The sequence below is a fragment of the Antennarius striatus genome, chromosome 5 (assembly GCF_040054535.1).
Source record: "Antennarius striatus isolate MH-2024 chromosome 5, ASM4005453v1, whole genome shotgun sequence".
NCBI lineage: Eukaryota > Metazoa > Chordata > Actinopteri > Lophiiformes > Antennariidae > Antennarius > Antennarius striatus.
Genome location: NC_090780.1, coordinates 457,617 through 483,979, shown reverse-complemented (window position 1 = coordinate 483,979; position 26,363 = coordinate 457,617). Strand labels below are relative to the sequence as shown.

Genomic DNA, 26,363 nt, shown 5'->3' with positions numbered 1-26,363 from the left:
CTAGACCCATTAATCTATATATATTAGTACATATATATTAATCTATGTGTATAACCAGATGATCAACATTATTCAGCGTCCAGCGAGACGGGACGCGTCTTTCTCTTTTCAGTCATACCAGTCTTTTTGGTTCAAAAGAGAGATCTCATCCTGACGCTACAATGAAGCACACTGACATGTCCTCATCCATCCAGCACACAATGTGAACAGGCAGCATCTCTTAAATTACTTCCTTTAAGCTCCACAGACGTCTTCAGGAGGACATAAATGAATCCCTAAACCAAACGTTTGTTCCGCTGGGACGTCATTATTTCAGACACCAAGTGGGAAATACAGTAGCCTGTCCCCTACCGACTCTCTTTCTTATTTCTCTTCTGCTGACAGATCAAGGAATTGGTCACGACGTCCAATCAGAGATGATGTGTCCCCGTTTCCCTGAGCCTGTCCCCCTACAGCATCCCATCCCCAGTCTGAAGGAGGCCCTGGAAAAGGTGAGACTATTCATCAAATACAGATTTAAAATGCATTTCTATCGGACTCTGTCTGAAAAAATTACAAGCTGGCTCTTGTAATCCTTCACACCAAATGTAGCAGCATCAACAGAAGGAGATTAAAGATGCAGTAGATGAAAAACTGAGGGTTGGACACAGAAGAACGAAGTGTTCCCACTTGATCGACCACATCAAGAGTCTCACAAATAACATTCATTTTGTCTGTGCTGATAACGTCAACAATTTTAGGTTATTTTTACTCAAAATCACTGAATTTTCACATTTACCTCTGAAATCCTGATCAGAGACCTGTGGTGAGTCATTGATCACCATGGATTGATCAATGACTCCACTAGCTGTATTGGTAGCTAAACAGTGAGACCATAAAGCTATCTCTCTATATGTCGCTGTTAAAATGTTCAAACACGTTTGATCTATGAACTAAATCCCCATCATTTAGCTAATGTATATAATGTATAGTGTTTTATCAACAACTGCATGTGTGTAACGTCTCTCTGGAGTTGAGCGGTCCTGAAGCCGCTGGGAAAAGGCTCGAAGTGAGGCACGCAGTTCTCCTGCCTCCTGGTGGGGGGCGCTGCTGATCCCAGGGATTCAGCTGAGGATTCTTCTTCCTCGACCGCACAAGAAGTGACAGTAAACTACAGTCTATGGTCAGAGAGTAAACTACAGCCATTCAGTAGTTTTCTGCTCACCTCGCCTCACTATAAACATACAGATCTGCACTCAAAATGTGTTCACTGCTTCAGTTCAGAAGCAGCGGCGCAGGGACTTCATTTATAAGTAAACATAACAAATAAACATGTAGGAAAAAACACAATATTAGTTTTAATCGAATGTGCTCAGTTGTGTGTTACAGTTTATACGTGTAAATAATTCTGCTGAGACTTCAACAGAACCCCCTGACTGTTGGTATTAAATGGTGAATACACTAAACTGTAGGTTCATGTGTGTGTGAATCTGGGTGTGATGAAGTCAGCGCCCCCCCAGCCAGGAACCTCACCACACGTCACTGGACCTGACTTATCTATTCACCCCACATCACGCTTGTGATTAAAATAAATCTGGAGACGAACCATGAAATAATTTGATGCGTTCTTGATGGCAGTTTTCAAAGTTATATAATTACCATCATGTGTTCATGTTAATGCTGCTGTATGAGAGTGAGACACACAGAAGGAGATCTGTGTAGCCGTGAGGCTAACCTGCGTGTAGCCGTGAGGCTAACCTGCGTGTAGCCGTGAGGCTAACCTGCGTGTAGCTGTGAGGCTAACCTTTGTGTAGCATTATCATTTGTTTTTTAAGGGTATTACATTCTATTTTGCTTGTTAGTTTGTTAAATATATGCAGTTATATTTGTAGTTGAATCATGTTCCCTGTCGTTCTCCTCTAGGTGGATGTTTTACTACGACAGAACGTGAGTCCCGTCAGCCTTCCCTCGCTGTCGGCCATCGTGGTTTTAAATGACACCGTTCTTTGGACGGGGAATTTTGGAAAAAGGAATGGCAGTGATCCTTTCTCTGGTCCGCCCAATGAATATACCATCTACAGGTGAGGACTGAAATCTGATGGAAATGTCAGACGTCCTGATCCAAACACAACCTCCTGGGGTTTTAGTGAGGCTACTTTATCTTGTCATTATACGTCCAGAGAAAAAATCTACTCTGTGATTCTCCTGCTTTGATGGGACTCATTGGATGTTTTGGTCTCACTAATGTATATAAATATATAACTGTAATAAAACATAAACGTGTAATCTAACCTTAGATTGGTCCTCACTTGTGACTTGGCATGAAAATGTTGTTTACTTCTCTTCTTTCTCTTGTTACTGCAGGATCTCTCATTGTGTGACTCACTTATACTGAATATGTCCACATACAGATTAATACAGATAGTCCTCAACTTACAAACACAATTGGTTCCAAGAGGCTGTTCGTAAGACGAATTGTTTGTAAGTCGTTATTTATTATATTTCAATCTGTAATTGCAGGCGCCAGGGTGGCGCAGTGGGTGGCGCTGTTGCCTTACAAGAAGGTTCCTGTTCTCCCAGTGTCTGCATTGGTTCTCTCCCAGTTACAAAAACACGCAGTTTAGTTGGATTGATCGTGTCACAATTATTTGTAGATTTGAGTGTGTGTGAATGCTTATTAGTCTTTTGAGTGGCTCAGCGGTGCACTAGTGACACACTCGTAACGTCTCCCCACATTTTCCCCCTAGTCTGCTGTGATAACCTCCAGCAACCCACGTGACCCACAGAAAGCACAAGAAAACAGCTGGATGAATGAATCTATAGTCTCTATTTGAGGTTAGTTAAACGTCATTACTGCTCTAAATACTAAAGTAATGTGATTACTGCTCTAAACACTAAAGTAATGTCATTACTACTCTAAATACTAAAGTAATGTGATTACTGCTCTAAACACTAAAGTACTAGATTCAGCTGTTTAATGACGTATCTTCCTTACTTGTTGGAAAGCATCAGTACTGGCGATACTGGCCCATATTTACGTATATTTAGAGAATATGCCGTACCACCAGAATTCAGTGCAGCGGATCAGAACCAACCAGGACCTGCAGTTATTTTCAGAACAGATGATTGTGATGAAGTTGAATTTAAGTGCATCAAATGAAGAAACTATAATAAACAAAGAATATTAATTTTCTTTTTTTTATATTCTGCTGCTATGAAACAAACAGCGACGTTGTCACGGGTCCATGTTGTCACGGGTCCATGTTGTCACGGGTCTCTGTTGTCACGGGTCCATGTTGTCACGGGTCCATGTTGTCACGGGTCTCTGTTGTCACGGGTCCATGTTGTCACGGGTCCATGTTGTCACGGGTCCATGTTGTCACGGGTCCATGTTGTCACGGGTCCATGTTGTCACGGGTCTCTGTTGTCACGGGTCCATGTTGTCACGGGTCCATGTTGTCACGGGTCTCTGTTGTCACGGGTCTCTGTTGTCACGGGTCCATGTTGTCACGGGTCCATGTTGTCACGGGTCCATGTTGTCACGGGTCCATGTTGTCACGGGTTTCTGTTGTCACGGGTCCATGTTGTCACGGGTCCATGTTGTCACGGGTCCATGTTGTCACGGGTCTCTGTTGTCACGGGTCCATGTTGTCACGGGTCCATGTTGTCACGGGTCTCTGTTGTCACGGGTCTCTGTTGTCACGGGTCCATGTTGTCACGGGTCCATGTTGTCACGGGTTTCTGTTGTCACGGGTCCATGTTGTCACGGGTCTCTGTTGTCACGGGTCCATGTTGTCACGGGTCCATGTTGTCACGGGTCTCTGTTGTCACAGTTCCATGTTGTCACGGGTCTCTGTTGTCACGGGTCCATGTTGTCACGGGTCTATGTTGTCACGGGTCTATGTTGTCACGGGTCCATGTTGTCACGGGTCTCTGTTGTCACGGGTCCATGTTGTCACGGGTCCATGTTGTCACGGGTCCATGTTGTCACGGGTCTATGTTGTCACGGGTCTCTGTTGTCACGGTTCTCTGTTGTCACGGGTCCATGTTGTCACGGGTCCATGTTGTCACGGGTTTCTGTTGTCACGGGTCCATGTTGTCACGGGTCTCTGTTCTCACGGGTCCATGTTGTCACGGGTCCATGTTGTCACGGGTCCATGTTGTCACGGGTCTATGTTGTCACGGGTCCATGTTGTCACGGGTCTCTGTTGTCACGGGTCTCTGTTGTCAAGGGTCTATGTTGTCACGGGTCCATGTTGTCACGGGTCTCTGTTGTCACGGGTCCATGTTGTCACGGGTCTCTGTTGTCACGGGTCCATGTTGTCACGGGTCTCTGTTGTCACGGGTCTCTGTTGTCACGGGTCTCTGTTGTCACGGGTCTATGTTGTCACGGGTCTCTGTTGTCACGGGTCTCTGTTGGCATGGGGTCTCTGTTGTCACGGGTCCATGTTGTCACGGGTCTCTGTTGTCACGGGTCTCTGTTGGCACGGGTCTCTGTTGTCACGGGTCTCTGTTGTCACGGGTCTCTGTTGTCACGGGTCTCTGTTGTCACGGGTCTATGTTGTCACGGGTCTCTGTTGTCACGGGTCTCTGTTGGCACGGGTCTCTGTTGTCACGGGTCCATGTTGTCACGGGTCCATGTTGTCACGGGTCTCTGTTGTCACGGGTCTATGTTGTCACGGGTCCATGTTGTCACGGGTCTCTGTTGTCACGGTTCTCTGTTGTCACGGGTCCATGTTGTCACGGGTCCATGTTGTCACGGGTTTCTGTTGTCACGGGTCCATGTTGTCACGGGTCTCTGTTCTCACGGGTCCATGTTGTCACGGGTCTATGTTGTCACGGGTCCATGTTGTCACGGGTCTCTGTTGTCACGGGTCTCTGTTGTCACGGGTCCATGTTGTCACGGGTCCATGTTGTCACGGGTCCATGTTGTCTCGGGTCTATGTTGTCACGGGTCTATGTTGTCACGGGTCTCTGTTGTCACGGTTCTCTGTTGTCACGGGTCCATGTTGTCACGGGTCCATGTTGTCACGGGTTTCTGTTGTCACGGGTCCATGTTGTCACGGGTCTCTGTTCTCACGGGTCCATGTTGTCACGGGTCCATGTTGTCACGGGTCCATGTTGTCACGGGTCTATGTTGTCACGGGTCCATGTTGTCACGGGTCTCTGTTGTCACGGGTCTCTGTTGTCAAGGGTCTATGTTGTCACGGGTCCATGTTGTCACGGGTCTCTGTTGTCACGGGTCCATGTTGTCACGGGTCTCTGTTGTCACGGGTCCATGTTGTCACGGGTCTCTGTTGTCACGGGTCTCTGTTGTCACGGGTCTCTGTTGTCACGGGTCTATGTTGTCACGGGTCTCTGTTGTCACGGGTCTCTATTGTCACGGGTCCATGTTGTCACGGGTCTCTGTTGTCACGGGTCTCTGTTGGCACGGGTCTCTGTTGTCACGGGTCCATGTTGTCACGGGTCTCTGTTGTCACGGGTCTCTGTTGTCACGGGTCTCTGTTGTCACGGGTCTCTGTTGTCACGGGTCTATGTTGTCACGGGTCTCTGTTGTCACGGGTCTCTGTTGGCACGGGTCTCTGTTGTCACGGGTCCATGTTGTCACGGGTCTCTGTTGGCACGGGTCTCTGTTGTCACGGGTCCATGTTGTCACGGGTCCATGTTGTCACTGGTCTCTGTTGTCACGGGTCCATGTTGTCACGGGTCCATGTTGTCACGGGTCTCTGTTGTCACGGTTCTCTGTTGTCACGGGTCCATGTTGTCACGGGTCCATGTTGTCACGGGTTTCTGTTGTCACGGGTCCATGTTGTCACGGGTCTCTGTTCTCACGGGTCCATGTTGTCACGGGTCCATGTTGTCACGGGTCCATGTTGTCACGGGTCTATGTTGTCACGGGTCCATGTTGTCACGGGTCTCTGTTGTCACGGGTCTCTGTTGTCACGGGTCCATGTTGTCACGGGTCCATGTTGTCACGGGTCTCTGTTGTCACGGGTCCATGTTGTCACGGGTCTCTGTTGTCACGGGTCCATGTTGTCACGGGTCTCTGTTGTCACGGGTCTCTGTTGTCACGGGTCTCTGTTGTCACGGGTCTCTGTTGTCACGGGTCTCTGTTGGCACGGGTCTCTGTTGTCACGGGTCTATGTTGTCACGGGTCCATGTTGTCACGGGTCTCTGTTGTCACGGGTCTCTGTTGTCACGGGTCTATGTTGTCACGGGTCCATGTTGTCACGGGTCTCTGTTGTCACAGGTCCATGTTGTCACGGGTCTCTGTTGTCACGGGTCTCTGTTGTCACGGGTCTCTGTTGTCACGGGTCCATGTTGTCACGGGTCTCTGTTGTCACGGGTCTCTGTTGTCACGGGTCTCTGTTGTCACGGGTCTATGTTGTCACGGGTCCATGTTGTCACGGGTCTCTGTTGTCACGTGTCTATGTTGTCACGGGTCCATGTTGTCACGGGTCTCTGTTGTCACGGGTCCATGTTGTCACGGGTCCATGTTGTCACGTGTCTCTGTTGTCACGGGTCTCTGTTGTCACGGGTCTCTGTTGTCACGGGTCCATGTTGTCACGGGTCTATGTTGTCACGGGTCTATGTTGTCACGGGTCTATGTTGTCACGGGTCCATGTTGTCACGGGTCTCTGTTGTCACGGGTCTCTGTTGTCACAGGTCTCTGTTGTCACGGGTCCATGTTGTCACGGGTCTATGTTGTCACGGGTCTATGTTGTCACGGGTCCATGTTGTCACGGGTCTCTGTTGTCACAGTTCCATGTTGTCACGGGTCTCTGTTGTCACGGGTCCATGTTGTCACGGGTCTATGTTGTCACGGGTCTATGTTGTCACGGGTCCATGTTGTCACGGGTCTCTGTTGTCACGGGTCCATGTTGTCACGGGTCCATGTTGTCACGGGTCCATGTTGTCACGGGTCTATGTGTTCACGGGTCTATGTTGTCACGGGTCAATGTTGTCACGGGTCTCTGTTGTCACGGGTCCATGTTGTCACGGGTCCATGTTGTCACGGGTCTCTGTTGTCACGGGTCCATGTTGTCACGGGTCCATGTTGTCACGTGTCTCTGTTGTCACGGGTCTCTGTTGTCACGGGTCTCTGTTGTCACGGGTCCATGTTGTCACGGGTCTATGTTGTCACGGGTCTATGTTGTCACGGGTCTATGTTGTCACGGGTCCATGTTGTCACGGGTCTCTGTTGTCACGGGTCCATTTTGTCACGGGTCTCTGTTGTCACAGGTCTCTGTTGTCACGGGTCCATGTTGTCATGGGTCTATGTTGTCACGGGTCTATGTTGTCACGGGTCCATGTTGTCACGGGTCTCTGTTGTCACGGGTCCATGTTTCTCACGGGTCTCTGTTGTCACGGGTCCATGTTGTCACGGGTCTATGTTGTCACGGGTCTATGTTGTCACGGGTCCATGTTGTCACGGGTCTCTGTTGTCACGGGTCCATGTTGTCACGGGTCCATGTTGTCACGGGTCTATGTTGTCACGGTTCTCTGTTGTCACGGGTCCATGTTGTCACGGGTCCATGTTGTCACGGGTTTCTGTTGTCACGGGTCCATGTTGTCACGGGTCTCTGTTCTCACGGGTTCATGTTGTCACGGGTCCATGTTGTCACGGGTCCATGTTGTCACGGGTCTATGTTGTCACGGGTCCATGTTGTCACGGGTCTCTGTTGTCACGGGTCTCTGTTGTCACGGGTCTATATTGTCACGGGTCCATGTTGTCACGGGTCTCTGTTGTCACGGGTCCATGTTGTCACGGGTCTCTGTTGTCACGGGTCCATGTTGTCACGGGTCTCTGTTGTCACGGGTCTCTGTTGTCACGGGTCTCTGTTGTCACGGGTCTATGTTGTCACGGGTCTCTGTTGTCACGGGTCTCTGTTGGCACGGGTCTCTGTTGTCACGGGTCCATGTTGTCACGGGTCTCTGTTGTCACGGGTCTCTGTTGGCACGGGTCTCTGTTGTCACGGGTCCATGTTGTCACGGGTCTCTGTTGTCACGGGTCTCTGTTGTCACGGGTCTCTGTTGTCACGGGTCTATGTTGTCACGGGTCTCTGTTGTCACGGGTCTCTGTTGGCACGGGTCTCTGTTGTCACGGGTCCATGTTGTCACGGGTCCATGTTGTCACGGGTCTCTGTTGTCACGGGTCCATGTTGTCACGGGTCCATGTTGTCACGGGTCTCTGTTGTCACGGTTCTCTGTTGTCACGGGTCCATGTTGTCACGGGTCCATGTTGTCACGGGTTTCTGTTGTCACGGGTCCATGTTGTCACGGGTCCATGTTGTCACGGGTCTCTGTTGTCACGGGTCTCTGTTGTCACGGGTCCATGTTGTCACGGGTCTCTGTTGTCACGGGTCCACGTTGTCACGGGTCCATGTTGACACGGGTCCATGTTGTCACGGGTCCATGTTGTCACGGGTCTATGTTGTCACGGATCCATGTTGTCACGGGTCTATGTTGTCACGGGTCCATGTTGTCACGGGTCTCTGTTGTCACGGGTCTCTGTTGTCACGGGTCCATGTTGTCACGGGTCCATGTTGTCACGGGTCCATGTTGTCACGGGTCCATGTTGTCACGGGTCCATGTTGTCACGGGTTTCTGTTGTCACGGGTTTCTGTTGTCACGGGTCCATGTTGTCACGGGTTTCTTTTGTCACGGGTCCATGTTGTCACGGGTCCATGTTGTCACGGGTCCATGTTGTCACGGGTCCGTGTTGTCACGGGTCTGTGTTGTCACGGGTCTGTGTTGTCACGGGTCCATGTTGTCACGGGTCCATGTTGTCACGGGTCCATGTTGTCACGGGTCCATGTTGTCACAGGTTTCTGTTGTCACGGGTCCATGTTGTCACGGGTTTCTGTTGTCACGGGTTTCTGTTGTCACGGGTCCATGTTGTCACGGGTCCATGTTGTCACGGGTCCATGTTGTCACGGGTTTCTGTTGTCACGGGTCCATGTTGTCATGGGTCCATGTTGTCACAGGTCCATGTTGGCACGGGTTTCTGTTGTCACGGGTCCATGTTGTCACGGGTCCGTGTTGTCACGGGTCTGTGTTGTCACGGGTCTATGTTGTCACGGGTCCGTGTTGTCACGGGTCCATGTTGTCACAGGTCCATGTTGTCACGGGTCTCTGTTGTCACGGGTCTATGTTGTCACGGGTCCATGTTGTCACGGGTCTCTGTTGTCACGGGTCCATGTTGTCACGGGTCCATGTTGTCACGTGTCTCTGTTGTCACGGGTCTCTGTTGTCACGGGTCTCTGTTGTCACGGGTCCATGTTGTCACGGGTCTATGTTGTCACGGGTCTATGTTGTCACGGGTCTATGTTGTCACCGGTCCATGTTGTCACGGGTCTCTGTTGTCACGGGTCCATGTTGTCACGGGTCTCTGTTGTCACAGGTCTCTGTTGTCACGGGTCCATGTTGTCACGGGTCTATGTTGTCACGGGTCTATGTTGTCACGGGTCCATGTTGTCACGGGTCTCTGTTGTCACGGGTCCATGTTGTCACGGGTCTCTGTTGTCACGGGTCCATGTTGTCACGGGTCTATGTTGTCACGGGTCTATGTTGTCACGGGTCCATGTTGTCACGGGTCTCTGTTGTCACGGGTCCATGTTGTCACGGGTCCATGTTGTCACGGGTCCATGTTGTCACGGGTTTCTGTTGTCACGGGTCCATGTTATCACAGGTCCATGTTGTCACGGGTCTCTGTTGTCACGGGTCCATGTTGTCACGGGTCCACGTTGTCACGGGTCCATGTTGACACGGGTCCATGTTGTCACGGGTACATGTTGTCACGGGTCTATGTTGTCACGGATCCATGTTGTCACGGGTCTATGTTGTCACGTGTCCATGTTGTCACGGGTCTCTGTTGTCACGGGTCTCTGTTGTCACGGGTCCATGTTGTCACGGGTCCATGTTGTCACGGGTCCATGTTGTCACGGGTCCATGTTGTCACGGGTCCATGTTGTCACGGGTTTCTGTTGTCACGGGTTTCTGTTGTCACGGGTCCATGTTGTCACGGGTTTCTGTTGTCACGGGTCCATGTTGTCACGGGTCCATGTTGTCACGGGTCCATGTTGTCACGGGTCCGTGTTGTCACGGGTCTGTGTTGTCACGGGTCTGTGTTGTCACGGGTCCATGTTGTCACGGGTCCATGTTGTCACGGGTCCATGTTGTCACGGGTCCATGTTGTCACGGGTTTCTGTTGTCACGGGTCCATGTTTTCACGGGTTTCTGTTGTCACGGGTTTCTGTTGTCACAGGTCCATGTTGTCACGGGTCCATGTTGTCACGGGTCCATGTTGTCACGGGTCCATGTTGTCACGGGTTTCTGTTGTCACGGGTCCATGTTGTCACGGGTCCATGTTGTCACGGGTCCATGTTGGCACGGGTTTCTGTTGTCACGGGTCCATGTTGTCACGGGTCCGTGTTGTCATGGGTCTGTGTTGTCACGGGTCTATGTTGTCACGGGTCCGTGTTGTCACGGGTCCATGTTGTCACGGGTCCATGTTGTCACGGGTCTCTGTTGTCACGGGTCTATGTTGTCACGGGTCCATGTTGTCACGGGTCTCTGTTGTCACGGGTCCATGTTGTCACGGGTCCATGTTGTCACGTGTCTCTGTTGTCACGGGTCTCTGTTGTCACGGGTCTCTGTTGTCACGGGTCCATGTTGTCACGGGTCTATGTTGTCACGGGTCTATGTTGTCACGGGTCTATGTTGTCACGGGTCCATGTTGTCACGGGTCTCTGTTGTCACGGGTCCATGTTGTCACGGGTCTCTGTTGTCACAGGTCTCTGTTGTCACGGGTCCATGTTGTCACGGGTCTATGTTGTCACGGGTCTATGTTGTCACGGGTCCATGTTGTCACGGGTCTCTGTTGTCACGGGTCCATGTTGTCACGGGTCTATGTTGTCACGGGTCTATGTTGTCACGGGTCCATGTTGTCACGGGTCTCTGTTGTCACGGGTCCATGTTGTCACGGGTCCATGTTGTCACGGGTCCATGTTGTCACGGGTTTCTGTTGTCACGGGTCCATGTTGTCACAGGTCCATGTTGTCACGGGTCTCTGTTGTCACGGGTCCATGTTGTCACGGGTCCATGTTGTCACGGGTCCATGTTGTCATGGGTCTCTGTTGTCACTGGTCCATGTTGTCACGGGTCCATGTTGTCACGGGTCCATGTTGTCACGGGTCCATGTTGTCACGGGTTTCTGTTGTCACGGGTTTCTGTTGTCACGGGTCCATGTTGTCACGGGTTTCTGTTGTCACGGGTCCATGTTGTCACGGGTCCATGTTGTCACGGGTCCATGTTGTCACGGGTCCGTGTTGTCACGGGTCTGTGTTGTCACGGGTCTGTGTTGTCACGGGTCCATGTTGTCACGGGTCCATGTTGTCACGGGTCCATGTTGTCACGGGTCCATGTTGTCACGGGTTTCTGTTGTCACGGGTCCATGTTGTCACGGGTTTCTGTTGTCACGGGTCCATGTTGTCACGGGTTTCTGTTGTCACGGGTCCATGTTGTCACGGGTCCATGTTGTCACGGGTCCATGTTGGCACGGGTTTCTGTTGTCACGGGTCCATGTTGTCACGGGTCCGTGTTGTCACGGGTCTGTGTTGTCACGGGTCTATGTTGTCACGGGTCCGTGTTGTCACGGGTCCATGTTGTTACGGGTCCATGTTGTCACGGGTTTCTGTAGTCACGGGTCTATGTTGTCACGGGTCCATGTTGTCACGGGTCTCTGTTGTCACGTGTCCATGTTGTCACGGGTCCATGTTGTCACGTGTCTCTGTTGTCACGGGTCTCTGTTGTCACGGGTCTCTGTTGTCACGGGTCCATGTTGTCACGGGTCTATGTTGTCACGGGTCTATGTTGTCACGGGTCTATGTTGTCACGGGTCCATGTTGTCACGGGTCTCTGTTGTCACGGGTCCATGTTGTCACGGGTCTCTGTTGTCACAGGTCTCTGTTGTCACGGGTCCATGTTGTCACGGGTCTATGTTGTCACGGGTCTATGTTGTCACGGGTCCATGTTGTCACGGGTCTCTGTTGTCACGGGTCCATGTTGTCACGGGTCTATGTTGTCACGGGTCTATGTTGTCACGGGTCCATGTTGTCACGGGTCTCTGTTGTCACGGGTCCATGTTGTCACGGGTCCATGTTGTCACGGGTCCATGTTGTCACGGGTTTCTGTTGTCACGGGTCCATGTTGTCACAGGTCCATGTTGTCACGGGTCTCTGTTGTCACGGGTCCATGTTGTCACGGGTCTCTGTTGTCACGGGTCTCTGTTGTCACGGGTCTCTGTTGTCACGGGTCCATGTTGTCACGGGTCCATGTTTTCACGGGTCCATGTTGTCACGGGTCCATGTTGTCACGGGTCTCTGTTGTCACGGGTCCATGTTTTCACGGGTCTCTGTTGTCACGGGTCCATGTTGTCACGGGTCTCTGTTGTCACGGGTCCACGTTGTCACGGGTCCATGTTGACACGGGTCCATGTTGTCACGGGTCCATGTTGTCACGGGTCTATGTTGTCACGGATCCATGTTGTCACGGGTCTATGTTGTCACGGGTCTATGTTGTCACGGGTCTCTGTTGTCACGGGTCTCTTTTGTCACGGGTCCATGTTGTCACGGGTCCATGTTGTCACGGGTCCATGTTGTCACGGGTTTCTGTTGTCACGGGTTTCTGTTGTCACGGGTCCATGTTGTCACGGGTTTCTGTTGTCACGGGTCCATGTTGTCACGGGACTGTGTTGTCACGGGTCTGTGTTGTCACGGGTCCGTGTTGTCACGGGTCCATGTTGTCACGGGTCCATGTTGTCACGGGTCCATGTTGTCACGGGTCCATGTTGTCACGGGTTTCTGTTGTCACGGGTCCATGTTGTCACGGGTTTCTGTTGTCACGGGTCCATGTTGTCACGGGTTTCTGTTGTCACGTGTCCGTGTTGTCATGGGTCCATGTTGTCACGGGTCCATGTTGGCACGGGTTTCTGTTGTCACGGGTCCATGTTGTCACGGGTTCGTGTTGTCACGGGTCTGTGTTGTCACGGGTCTATGTTGTCACGGGTCCATGTTGTCACGGGTCCATGTTGTCATGGGTCCATGTTGTCACGGGTTCATGTTGTCACGGGTCCATGTTGTCACGGGTCCATGTTGTCACGGGTCCGTGTTGTCACGGGTCTGTGTTGTCACGGGTCCGTGTTGTCACGGGTCTCTGTTGTCACGGGTCTCTGTTGTCACGGGTCTATGTTGTCACGGGTCTATGTTGTCACGGGTCTCTGTTGTCACGGGTCTCTGTTGTCACGGGTCCGTGTTTTCATGGGTCTCTGTTGTCACGGGTCCATGTTGTCACGGGTCTCTGTTGTCACGGGTCCACGTTGTCACGGGTCCATGTTGACACGGGTCCATGTTGTCACGGGTCCATGTTGTCACGGGTCTATGTTGTCACGGATCCATGTTGTCACGGGTCTATGTTGTCACGGGTCCATGTTGTCACGGGTCTCTGTTGTCACGGGTCTCTGTTGTCACGGGTCCATGTTGTCACGGGTCCATGTTGTCACGGGTCCATGTTGTCACGGGTCCCTGTTGTCACGGGTCCATGTTGTCACGGGTTTCTGTTGTCACGGGTTTCTGTTGTCACGGGTCCATGTTGTCACGGGTTTCTGTTGTCACGGGTCCATGTTGTCACGGGTCCATGTTGTCACGGGTCCATGTTGTCACGGGTCCGTGTTGTCACGGGTCTGTGTTGTCACGGGTCCATGTTGTCACGGGTCCATGTTGTCACGGGTCCATGTTGTCACGGGTCCATGTTGTCACGGGTTTCTGTTGTCACGGGTCCATGTTGTCACGGGTCCATGTTGTCACGGGTCCATGTTGGCACGGGTTTCTGTTGTCACGGGTCCATGTTGTCACGGGTTCGTGTTGTCACGGGTCTGTGTTGTCACGGGTCTATGTTGTCACGGGTCCATGTTGTCACGGGTCCATGTTGTCATGGGTCTCTGTTGTCACGGGTCCATGTTGTCACGGGTCCATGTTGTCACGGGTCCATGTTGTCACGGGTCCATGTTGTCACCGGTCCGTGTTGTCACGGGTCTGTGTTGTCACGGGTCCGTGTTGTCACGGGTCTCTGTTGTCACGGGTCCGTGTTGTCACGGGTCTATGTTGTCACGGGTCTATGTTGTCACGGGTCTCTGTTGTCACGGGTCTCTGTTGTCACGGGTCTATGTTGTCACGGGTCTCTGTTGTCACGGGTCTCTGTTGTCACGGGTCTATGTTGTCACGGGTCCGTGTTGTCACGGGTCTATGTTGTCACGGGTCCGTGTTGTCACGGGTCCATGTTGTCACGGGTCTCTGTTGTCACGGGTCTTTGTTGTCACGGGTCCGTTTTGTCACGGGTCTGTGTTGTCACGGGTCCATGTTGTCACAGGTCCATGTTGTCACGGGTCCATGTTGTCACGGGTCCATGTTGTCACAGGTCCATGTTGTCACGGGTCTCTGTTGTCACGGGTCCGTGTTGTCACGGGTCTGTGTTGTCACGGGTCCGTGTTGTCACGGGTCTATGTTGTCACGGGTCCATGTTGCTACTCTGCCATGTTGGGGTGTGTCAGGAGGAGGGGCCGAACCTGTGGGCGGAGTCTCGTCTCCACACCTGTCTCTCATCTCAACACCTGGACCTGATCAGAGTGATTATCCTGAGGATTTTTAAGCCGGGTTCTCTTTCGGTTCTGTGTCAGATAGTGTTGGACCCCTGACCAAACGTCTAGTTTGCTGGACTTTGTGAGTTTTCTTGTGTCTCCTGGATTTTTGGTTGAACTGAATAAACTATGGAAGAGGACTTCTGTACCGATGTTCTGAATTTGGGTCCAAACCCTGCCTGTCATGACAGAAAATAATGTTAGACTCTTTTGAAATGTCTTCTGTCATCAAATCAGTCACCAAAGGAAAAACACACAAGATGCCATTTCAACCATGAATTAAAACCATTTTAAGTAGCACACGCTGCCTTTCTTGGGCGGACTACTTCTCTGTGTGAAAGGATGTACAGGATAATTATCAGACGTTGACCATTCCATGAAAGACAACTGGGAGCAATCCACTCAATACAAGCAACAACACAACCTCTGAATGCATGAACACAACTCTAATGCATCCTGATCCCATAATATTAACATAAAACAACTTTTATAAACTTATTGGAGGCTAAGACAGAAGGAAACAAAAGAACTCCAGCGAGATTCATCATCTAAAGAACGAAATGCATATAAATAATCAAAATGAGACAAACGGGCGTGAAAGCGAAGAAAAATGGACAAATCAGAGCACTATAAAATGTACTGGATTATAAAGCAAAGTGCCAGTTTTTTAGAAAATTAAAGGATTTTAGGTGCTCCTTATAGTGTGGAAAATACTGTATATTCTACCAAAACAGTTACTAAGACATATTTTTCTTGTCTAGTCACACAGGTCCAAATGCGTCCATCAGTCTGTAACCTGACAGTTCTTCCATTATTTGGTCACAAACCCAAATGATGGAAAAAACCAACTTTCAATCCAGTCGTCTCTGAAACGTTTGGCTTTGTTCAAAGGTTCCCACATGACGCAGCAATTAAATATAACAATAAATCTGTTTTTATATTTGATGTTATAAAAACGTCTTGTAAAATCAATGCAGCTCAATCTGAATAGATTTAATGAGAAAAGAGAGAAAAGTTCAGATAAAGGTCAAAAGTACAAGATCATCTTTCATCTGCAGGAACACGCACATCTCAATAAATCAGACCTTGTTAGAGATGTACGATCCCAGTGCGAGTTTGCAGTATTTAAATGTTCCCATCTAATTATTCTGTATGTGGCCAGTGTGACCAGCTGGATTGAACTGAATTGTTTGCCCTACAACTGTGTTTTTGGAACGTTTGCAGTAAACATCTTGGTGATTCTTCACCAGCTGAACCAACATGACACCCGACGTGGACTACATGTTTTGGCCGGAGTTGCTGTGCTCTAAAAGTGTGTGACATCATGAAGTGTCTGATTATGAAGCATTCATCTGTCTTTCAGAATTGCCAGCTTATCCAAAATATTCCCAACACTGATGCTGTACCGGCTGTGGGAGGAAGGCAAAATCAGCTCCTTAGACGACCCTCTGGAGAAATACGTGGAGAACTTCACCATCAAGAACCCCCTGGGGAGAACGCGAGACTCTGAGCTGAAGTACGTAACGGATGGCCTGATCTTCCTGGACAGTGGGGAGGTTCAGATCCGCTCCTCGTCCGTCACCCTACGCAGGATGGCCAGCCAGCTGTCAGGTGGGGGCACCGGGTCAAACCCTGACTGGGTTCCTCTGGAAAACTGGTTTGTTCCCAGTTTTAGATGCAGGCAGATCCACTTTGTTGCTTTGGTAACGCAGACAACAACGACATAATTCAATGTCCTTCACCGTAAACATACAGGCAACGTCCGGCAAAATAATGACCTCATTACTTTTGTCACGTTGGGCAGCATCTGTGTGTAGATCTACATCTATTCTACTCCACCCATTCTCCACCCAGGTGGACACATGATCTCGTCCACAGACTCCTGGCTCCGAGTTACCATGACACACACATGGCAGAGCAGGACGTGTGTGTGCTACAGGGAGTGTAGAATTATTAGGCAAGTTGTATTTTTGAGGATTAATTTTATTATTGAACAACAACCATTTTCTAAAAGACTCATTAATATCAAAGCTGATTTTTTTTTAAATATCAAAGCTGAATATTATAGTTTTAGCTATTTTAGGAGGTTATCTGTGTGTGCAGGTGACTATTACTGTGCATAATTATTAGGCAACTTAACACAAAAGAAATATATACCCATTTCAATTACTTATTGTCACCAGGGAAACCAATAGAACAGCTCAACATTCACAAATATACATTTCTGACATTCAAAAACAAATCCAGCCGCCTTTCTTTGCAAGGACACTCAGAAGCCTGGAATCCGTGGATTCTGTCAGTGTTTTGATCTGTTCACCATCACCATTGTGTGCAGCATCAACCACAGCCTCCCAGACACTGTCCAGGGAGGGGTACTGCTTCCCCTCCTTGTAAATCTCACATTTGATGAGGGACCACAGGTGCTGTATGGGGCTCAGATCAGGTGAACAAGAAGGCCATGTCATTAGTTTTCCTTCTTTTAGACCCTTTCTACCAGCCACACTGTGGAGTACTGGGATGTGATGGAGCATTGTCCTGCATGAAAATCATGTTTTTCTTCCATCTGGCCCATCAAGACTCTCATTTCATCAGTCCATAAAACCTTAGAAAAATCAGTCTTGAATATCTCTTGGCCCAGTCTTGACGTTCCAGCTGGTGTGTCTTGTTCATTGGTGGTCGTTCGTCAGCCTTTCTTACCTCGGCCATGTCTCTGAGTATTGCACACCTTGTGCTTTTGGGCACCCCAGTGATGTTGCAGCTCTGAAATACGGCAAAACTGGTGGCAAGTGGCATCTTGGCAGCTGCGCGCTTGACTTTTCTCAGTTCATGGGCAGTTATTTTACGCCTTAGTTTTTCCACACCCTGTTGACTATTTTGAATGAAATGCTTGATTGTTCGATGATCACGCTTCAGAAGCTTGGCAGTTTTATATTATATTGAGATATATTGGATCCCTCTGCAATATATCTCACTATTTTTGATTTTTCGGAGCCCGTCAAGTCCCTCTTCTGACGCATTTTGCCGAAGGAAAGGAAGTTGTCTAATAGTTATGCACAGTAATATTCACCTGCACACACAGATATCCTCCTAAAATAGGTAAAACTAACAAATCCCCACTCCAACTTCCAAAAGTATTCAGCTTTGATATTAATGAGTCTTTTAGGTTCATTAAGAACATGGTTGTTGTTCAATTATAAAATTAATCCTCAAAAATACAACTTGCCTTATAATTCTGTATAAAGATGTGACCGGACAGCAGTGAGGTCGTCCATCTCTATGGGGTTCAGACCTTCATGAAGTCATGGTCACTATGACGAAGCTCTGAGCATTATCACACCACACCACAGATCATAGAACTCATTAGTTGGACTCTGAGCAGGATGTTGTGAATTGAAATGAGGTTTGCCAAAGTGAAGGTCATGGAGTCCTTCAGTAAACATTCTGTTCATTATTAAACCTGGAAAAAACTCATGGCATTTACAAATTATTAAATAATTTTGTCTTGTGATAAAAGTATTACATAGTACATTGAAGAATATTCACATTCATCACCTCAGCATGCATGATTCATTTATGCAACAATCTGTCAGTAAATGTAGTGGACGTACCTGAATGAAGACGAGCTATCAGCCTTTAGCTCATGTCTTCATTGATCAATGACGTGTTGAGGCTGAAGATAGCAATCACTTCCAGAAGCATCAGAACATGTATGTTTAAATGTAACATGTTTTGTGTTTTATGTATACAAAGACAACCTGTTATTATTTGATTTTTGTCATTGCTAATATCAGCTTCTTTTTAATCCGTTCAATCCAGGCCTACCCAGAAGGCTTCGGGATACAAACCTCCTTTGGAAAGGAAAAACACAGTCAGCAATCCACCTGCTCCAAGACGACATCCTCGTCGCAGATCCAGGCACCAAGTAATAATTGTTGTTTTTTAATCATTTCATTATGCTAATTTATGCATTTTATGTAACAATTTTCATGACGTCTAAAATATGTCCTAAATCTTAGTGGAGTTTTTTTTGTTAAACATTTAGCTTTTGTAATTTGACAAAACTTGCCTGGATTTAAAGTATTTTATGACAGCATTCTAATTATTATTATTGTAGTTTAGGACAGTTAGTGTTGGCTGTGCAACAGGTGTCATGACATTAAACACGTTATACTTTATTTAAAAGTAATGTTTGAACAATCCGGGGAGGGTTTTATAAGTACAAACCAAGTTCAACTGGCAGAAACTTACCACCTACTTTATCTTCGAGTACATATTACAGTGAAGAAAGTAAATATTCACCTTTAAGGTAAAGAAAAATATTCAAGTTAGATTTTAATATGGAAGAGACCAAACATTTTTATCGAACCTGCAGGAAAAGGTCCTTGGCACTGAATTCTGGTATTTAAATTAGTTTTTGGATTAATCAGAAACAGAAGGCTAGGACCTAAATCTGCTCTTCATATTTTTGGAGTCGTTTTTAAGATGTTCTAAATCTCTTTATCTTCCTTCCAGATGTCACTACAGTAACCTTGCTTTCTCGCTGCTGGCTCACGTGATGGCTGAGCGCGTGGCCGCCGTCGACTACCAGCGGTGGGTCACAGACAACATCCTGGACCGGTTGGGTATGGAGGACACCGGGTTCGACATTACCCCGGGCCTCCAGAGCCAGGCAGCGGTGGGAGTCTACTCAAATGGAAAACCAGCCCCGCTTTATGACCTGGGCTGGTACCGTCCCTCTGGTCAGATGTACTCCACCACAGCAGACTTGGCCAAGCTCGCCATGGTGTTGCTGGGCGCTTATCACCGCAAGCTGCTAGAGCCAGACTCGCTGAAGATCATGCTGACCCCACTCTTCAGGTGCGATAAGGATTACTTTGCCAACCGAACAGGGACACCTTGGGAGGTGAATGAGATGTTGGGTTATGAGGTGCTGCGGAAAGATGGTGATCTGGATGGTTACTCTGCCACGTTCTCCCTGGTGCCCAGGCTGAAGCTCGGTCTGGTTGTGCTCATGGCTGGCATTCGGCCCCAGAACCAAGATATGGTCACTAAGACCTATAAACACATCATCCCTGCGATAGAAGAAGCCTTCAGGAAAGCCAAAAAGGTCCTCTTTGCTCCACCAAACCCGGATCCTTACACTGGCTTTTTTACCTACAGCAACATCACGTTTTACGAGATCAAAGTTGGACCGGATAAAGTTCTGACCATGCAACAGTTTGGGCCACAGATTGAGGAACTGATCCCGGAAAAGTACAGAACAATAAAGCTGAACTACCTGGTCGAACGAGTTTTCAAAGTGGTTTTTGAACACGAGTACCCTTGTGTTTTACGAGTCGGAACAGCTTCAGTATCCCTGGAAGCCCAGGATGGTCAGTTGTTTAATTTCTACACATTCGACAAAAAGGGTTTGTCCCCTGGTTTTGATGCACCTGGACTCAACACCTACAATGTGATCCGAATAGCTCGCAGGCCATCCTTCTCCTGAATTTCAAACATACTGCCCCCAAGAGACAAATCGTCCATCCTTTGAACATGTGAGGGTAACGAGCAAGAAGGTTGTGAACACCAAAAGGGCAAACGGGTTCAATGGGTTCCTTAAACTAGGATTGTGAGATTGATGGACACAAAGACAGAATGTAATGTGGATGTCCTGAACAGGAAATCACTCTGCTGCTGAATATATGACTGTCCTCCACATCTCCTTTATGCCTTTGTTTATGCCATTGTTTTCTGCTCCATTGTCTATATACAGTATAGCTGTATATATGGAGTATATATATGCACGTATACATATATATAACCGATGCTGGCTAACAAACCGGACATAGTGGTGATGGACAAAGAGCAGAAGAGAGCAGTGGTGATAGATGTGGAGATTCCAGCTGACGCCAACATCAGGAAGAAGGAACACGAAAAGACTGAGAAATATCAAGGGTTGAAAGAACAGCTGGAACAGATGTGGAAGGTCAAGGTTAATGTGGTCCCCGTGGTAGTAGGAGCACTTGGGGCAGTGACCCCCCAACTGGAAGAGTGGCTCCAGCAGATTCCTGGAACAACATCTGAAGCCTCAGTCCAGAAGAGCGCAGTCCTAGGAACAGCTAAGATACTGACAGAACCCTCAGACTCCCAGGGGTCTGGTAGAGGACCCGACACACAGATACCACCCCACAAGGGTGGGAGGGACATTTTTTTATATGCCATTGTTGAAACTTGTTATTTTGGGATGTCATGATGTACATGCATGTTGTTGATATGTAAACAGGTATTTACATAAATAACTAAGACAGCGAGGACGTGTGGCTAACTTCAACATTTATTTAAGTAGATTAGGGATTGAAAATAATTATAAATCACATTTACAATCACAGGAAACAAGAGGTTGACGACCGATCACATCACATGACTGTTTGGTCAAACAAAAACATACAAAGCGTGATTGAGTAAAGCCCACATTAAAACATGGCATTGCTCCCACCAACAGAGATCTGATCTGGTTTGCTACCTTGCGTTACAGAAACAAGAATAGAAAAATCACCAAAAAATATATTTCCTTCACATCAGAATGTCCCTTTTCTTTTCAAAGGCAGTCAATTGTATTAGACAAAAAGGAAAATGTGTGTAATGTGATGCCGTTGTTATCTCTTTCTCCTGTATCCACTATTTATACTAAGCTATTCATCTCATCTAAACTTCTTTCTGGCTGTTTAGTTAAATTTCAGAGTTGCTGACAGTCGTGTCTTTACACGCACGTGTGAGGGTATCAGTGTCGTTCCTCAGGGTCATGTTAGCAGACAGCAAAGGCGTGAAAGCATTGAAGTCCTGAGCGTCAGCCTGAGCTCTGGAACTTGATGCAGAGGTATCCAGTAGGATCTTAGGGAACGGAGGTGAGTCCCTGACAGAGTTGTTATCCTCTGGGTGGGAGCACACCAGCTCCCGAAAACACTCCCTGAAGCGTGTTGAGAGCAGGCTGTAGATGATGGGGTTGACTGCAGAGCTGAGGTAGAAGAGGACACCTGACAGAATGTGGACGTACTGATAAATGTTGTGCATCAAATCCGTCCACTGGCTGATGGAACTCCACAGGAGCCGCTCGATGTGAAAAGGGGCCCAACAGACTCCAAACACGGCAACGACGATCGCTAAGGGGACCAGACAAGAGAACATGTTTAAGACGTTTTCAGCTGTTTGATCTCGTTTTGATGGAATGAATGTAAATTAGCTATAAGAACATGACTGTTGGCTGAACCCCGACCACCTCTCCATGGTAACACTTTGTTTTCAGTAGTTTTGTCTGCACTCACGTACATTCTCAATACAATAAAACATTTTTTACTGTGCAGTTGATGTTCTTGTAACTGGAGACTGTGGTGACTTGTGATCTGGGGCTAATGGTGGCTGACAGCTGCAATCCTTAGCAAACTTCACTGAGATGTTGGTTTGTGAAAGGGGAACAGATCTGTTCAAATGACATGAAATCAACTTTATTCATCCCACATAGGAGAAATTATTAGTCCTGTCATGTTTTTGGTGTCAATTCACAAGTACATGCCTGTGACACACACACACACACACACACACACACACACACACACACACACACACACACACACACAGGGTCTGTTAGGCATGCATGCGGCGGGCGGCTCCTCGATGGTGCGCCCCAATGAGCAGCTTATAAAAGTGAGAGTGCTTTGCTCAGGGGAACCTTGACGGTGCTCAGAAGGTGAACTGGAACCTCCCACTGCCAGTTTACACTCCAAACCTTTTTTTCTGACGTGGGTCTTGAACCAGCGACCCTCCAGTCCCCAGCCCTACACCTGGTGGACTGAGCCCCCGCCCCCTGCTGACTGAGCCCCCCCCCCCCCCCCCCCCTATTGTTTGCCCCCTGCTGTTGGCAGATGCGATTTCTTTGCACTTTGTGCACTTTGACCCCACTCCACCCTATTCACCTCCAAAACTCCAGTATTTTCCAATGACACATCACATTCATTAGTCCACCACTTCATGTGGACAGCTTCAAGATTCTCTTTATCCACTTACCAGCCCCGCTGGTGCCAAGGTCTTTGAGGGAGTGTATTACTCACAAGCCCCATTTACGCAGTGCTTTCATTGTGGGACTGATGCACGATGGGGTTGTGTATGCATAATGGTGTAAACATGGGTTAGAGACTAATATGGTGCTTTGGTGAGGTGTAGTGAGCAGCACAACGTTTAGGGCATTCTTTATCATCCACCTAGTGTGTGAGATCAACATCGTGTAACAGGGAAGGTAATCCTTTTTCACACGTTAACACTTAATTTACTTACCAAGCACTGGTTGACATATTTATTCGACATCACACTAAACCCAGGACACGTTCGACTTCACCCTTCATTTCTTCAGGGTGTATGCAATTGAAATCATAAATCAGGATGGTGCTGTTCCATTCTTGTACATCAGCGTGAAGAAGCAGAAGTCAGACTAAAGAAGAGGCTTTGTCGCAGCACTCGGTGAAAATAGCTCAGAGCTGCATCCCCTCTTCAAATGTAATGACTTCACACTGAAGTTCTCACCACCAGAAGTGGTTAAAGTGAATCTTTGATTCAAACTTAAAGACAGACGTTAAACATTCACTGGGGTGTATTGTGTGTTGTTCTGTATGACAAGACAAAAATCATTCGCTCAGAAGCAGAGTTAGACGGAAGGCGATATTGTCTCAAAGATGGAACTAATAAATGGATGCATGATGTTATGTCCTTCTAGAGTGATCATTTCATAATAAATCCCTTGGGAAGATTTGCATGAAACCTCTATCAAAGGTAGTCATTGAGGATGGGAAAGGGTTACTAAAGACTGCAGAAGAGATGAACTGAACTCATTGTAAAACCAACGTTCCAGATATTGGTGTGTTCCAAATCATTGCACCTTTTTTCCTGGTCTTCATCTCACCTGGTTACCAGTCGCCCTCATGCCACCTGTTGTTCCACAGCTCCTCCCGGTCAGCGCTCTACTCCCTTCTTAATCCGCTCCCTAACACCCAGTCGCTGCCAGACTGTTTCTTTGCCCATGATCGTTTTCAAGCGTTAGATTTTTTGCTGATGGATTTTATGGATTTTGACCCTGCCTGTTTCCCAAATACCCATCCTGGCCCTGCACTGTTTTCACTTTGGCTTCCTGTCTCCAACACAAGTTTGCTTTGCCCTGTACCTGCACTCTGTTGTTTCCTACTTGTTCTGTATTTAAACTTATGGATGGAGAGGTTAAGGTATTAAAACTTAATATGTTAACTTAATCAATTCATGTAAAAATCTCTCTTTCCAAAACAGTAATCAGAACAAGTGAGTTATTTGGACACAGCTTTAGCTCAGCGGAAAAAAAGCCGTCATCAGAGATGTTTAGTTTCTAATGATGCATAGAGAAAACCCCCTATCCAGTTAAAATAATTATATTTTTCTCAGCTCCAGCAGAAGTTACAAACATTCAGTGACATTAAATCAGATGATTAAGGCTATTAAGATGAATTCTATTGCAATTCAAAACCAAAATTATTGTATGAAGCATAGAAAATTAAGTTAAGTTCCAGGGCTCAGATACGACCCAGAAGCCTCCTCTCCTGGACATCCATAGCCTTACCCACGACTTACAATTCATTCTACAACATTCTTAACCCGTATTCTGTTATTGTGACAATGTCTTGGAATTATTAACACAGATTGGAAGAGATCTACTTTTAAAAAGGTCAAACTCACAAAGCATCTTGTTGATCTGTCTCCTGCGTCCGTTCCTGTTGATCTTCCTTCGGATGCTGCTGCCACGGGTCTTACCAAGGTTCCCGCATGGCTGCCGTTGTTCTCTGCTCAAGTGGAGACCCATGACCAGGTACAACACACTGATCACCATCATGGGCACAAAGTAGAAGCACACAGTGGTGATCTGCATGATCATGTTGTAGATCCACAGGGGCTTCAGGACGGTGCATATGGCAGACTCCTCCATCATGTCTGGCAGGTAGAAGATACCATGAAGGGACGTGTTGGGGATTGCACAGATCATGGACATCACCCACACAAGGGTGATGGCTTGCTTGGCATGCTTGTTAGTTGACAGGTAGCGTGTTTTCAGCGGATGCAGCACAGCGATGTACCTCTCCACACTCAGAGCTGTGACATTTAGGATGGAGGCGAAGCAGATAGTCTCGAAAAGAAAGGTCTTGAAGTAGCACCCTCCCTCACCAAATGGGAAGGGGTAGTTCTGCCACAGGTCGTAGATTTCCAGGGGCATACCGAACAAAAGCACCAGCAGGTCAGAAGCAGCCAGGCTCACCAGGTAGAAGTTGGTCGGGTTTCGCATCTTCTTGTGTCTGGCTATCACTACACATGTGAGCAGATTTCCAGACAAGCCAGTGAGGAAGATGAGGAGGTAAACAATGGTCACAGGCAGGAAGAAGGGAGACTGTTTTGGACCCAATATTTCAAGGAGGTTGACTTGAGTGACTTGATCTATGGACTCATTTCCACTCGTGTTTTGCATCACGCAGTTATTGAACAGACGACACATGTTTGAGAGGGAGCCTTGGAAAGAGACCTCCATTTCAGAGAGGAGGACGAACGACGACAGACGTCAACACATCCTGACTTCTGGGACGGAGCAGTGCTGGGAACCTGGTGTGAAAAGAAGAGGACAGCTAGACGTCAACACATCCTGACTTCTGGGACGGAGCAAAGTCGAAGACAAAGATAACTGCTAAACAAAAGGAGGGTTTTCCGTGATTAACTGGACGGAGGATTCCTAGTGGGGTCAAACTCCAATTTATTGTATTCATGTTTCATTCCTCTGCTGAATGGGAACATGAATTCCCAACACCCGAGACCTAATTACATTTTCACTTAAAGCTTTGTAACAATTACATGTTACAGAGGCCTACTTAAAATGTACAGTAGAATAGACTATCTACAAGACAATATCTAGAATGTAGATACAATGTATTTTAGAATGTATATTCTAAATAAAACTACTGTAATATTCAAAAACATGAGGTTAGTTGAATTTTTCTCATATTCTGTCTTCCACCTTATCACCAGTCTCACAGAAAATCATGTATTATGCATGATTTAGAATAAAGAAGGGATCCTTTAAATCATCTCTTAGGACCTACTACAGGTGTGGGGCAATCTCTTTTCATCTCCACATGTAATGGGATTGACACTCATCAATCAACCACTTGACCCTGAACATCTTTGACCGGCGACTACAGTCAGCCAACAACACGTGTTGTACATGCCTTCCACCATATGTATGTCTGTGTGATTCATTGAAGGCTGGTGTACAGGTGATATTGTACAGTCACTCTACACTCAATATTTCAACACAATTTGTTTTGCAATTTATCGATGAAATACAACAACAATGCTACGGCAAGGGGGAGCCAGGACGCCAGGTCAGCGGGGGGATATCACCCCCCCCACAAGACATACACAGCCTCAGTACAAGAGCTGCTGACCTGAGAAGGAAGATCGTGACCCAAATGGAAACCTGGAGCCTCCGACAAATACCGAAGCTAAGTTGTCAAGTACCTTCAGAAGATCTGCTAGAAGATGTGAATGCTGCAATAAGAACCATCCCCACAGGGAACATAACTGAGACCAACAAGCTGATCCACAGTACAGCAACAGTAATCCTCGAGATGCTGGGATACAAGATCAATAC

General features: G+C 47.9%; 2 protein-coding genes across 2 annotated transcripts in view; one reads left to right on the top strand and one right to left on the bottom strand.

Annotated features, from left to right (window-relative positions):
* The window catches only part of lactbl1b (lactamase, beta-like 1b), a 29,285-nt gene extending 9,100 nt beyond the window's left edge, over window positions 1-20,185 (top strand). Inside the window, exons 5-9 of the mRNA XM_068315502.1 lie at window positions 385-491; window positions 1,903-2,060; window positions 16,038-16,285; window positions 18,491-18,596; window positions 19,187-20,185. Of these exons, the coding sequence (XP_068171603.1) occupies window positions 385-491; window positions 1,903-2,060; window positions 16,038-16,285; window positions 18,491-18,596; window positions 19,187-20,162 (1,595 nt within the window). The 3' untranslated portion in view covers window positions 20,163-20,185. The remainder of the gene's footprint in view (window positions 1-384; window positions 492-1,902; window positions 2,061-16,037; window positions 16,286-18,490; window positions 18,597-19,186) is intronic.
* Window positions 20,186-21,363: 1,178 nt separating this feature from the next.
* On the bottom strand, window positions 21,364-25,262 carry nmur3 (neuromedin U receptor 3). Its single transcript, XM_068315503.1, has 2 exons — window positions 24,407-25,262; window positions 21,364-21,816 (listed from the first exon to the last, which is right to left on the bottom strand). The coding sequence occupies exons 1-2, from the start codon at window positions 25,245-25,247 to the stop codon at window positions 21,386-21,388; spliced, it is 1,272 nt and encodes a 423-aa protein (XP_068171604.1). The 5' UTR covers window positions 25,248-25,262; the 3' UTR covers window positions 21,364-21,385.
* Window positions 25,263-26,363: the final 1,101 nt, after the last annotated feature.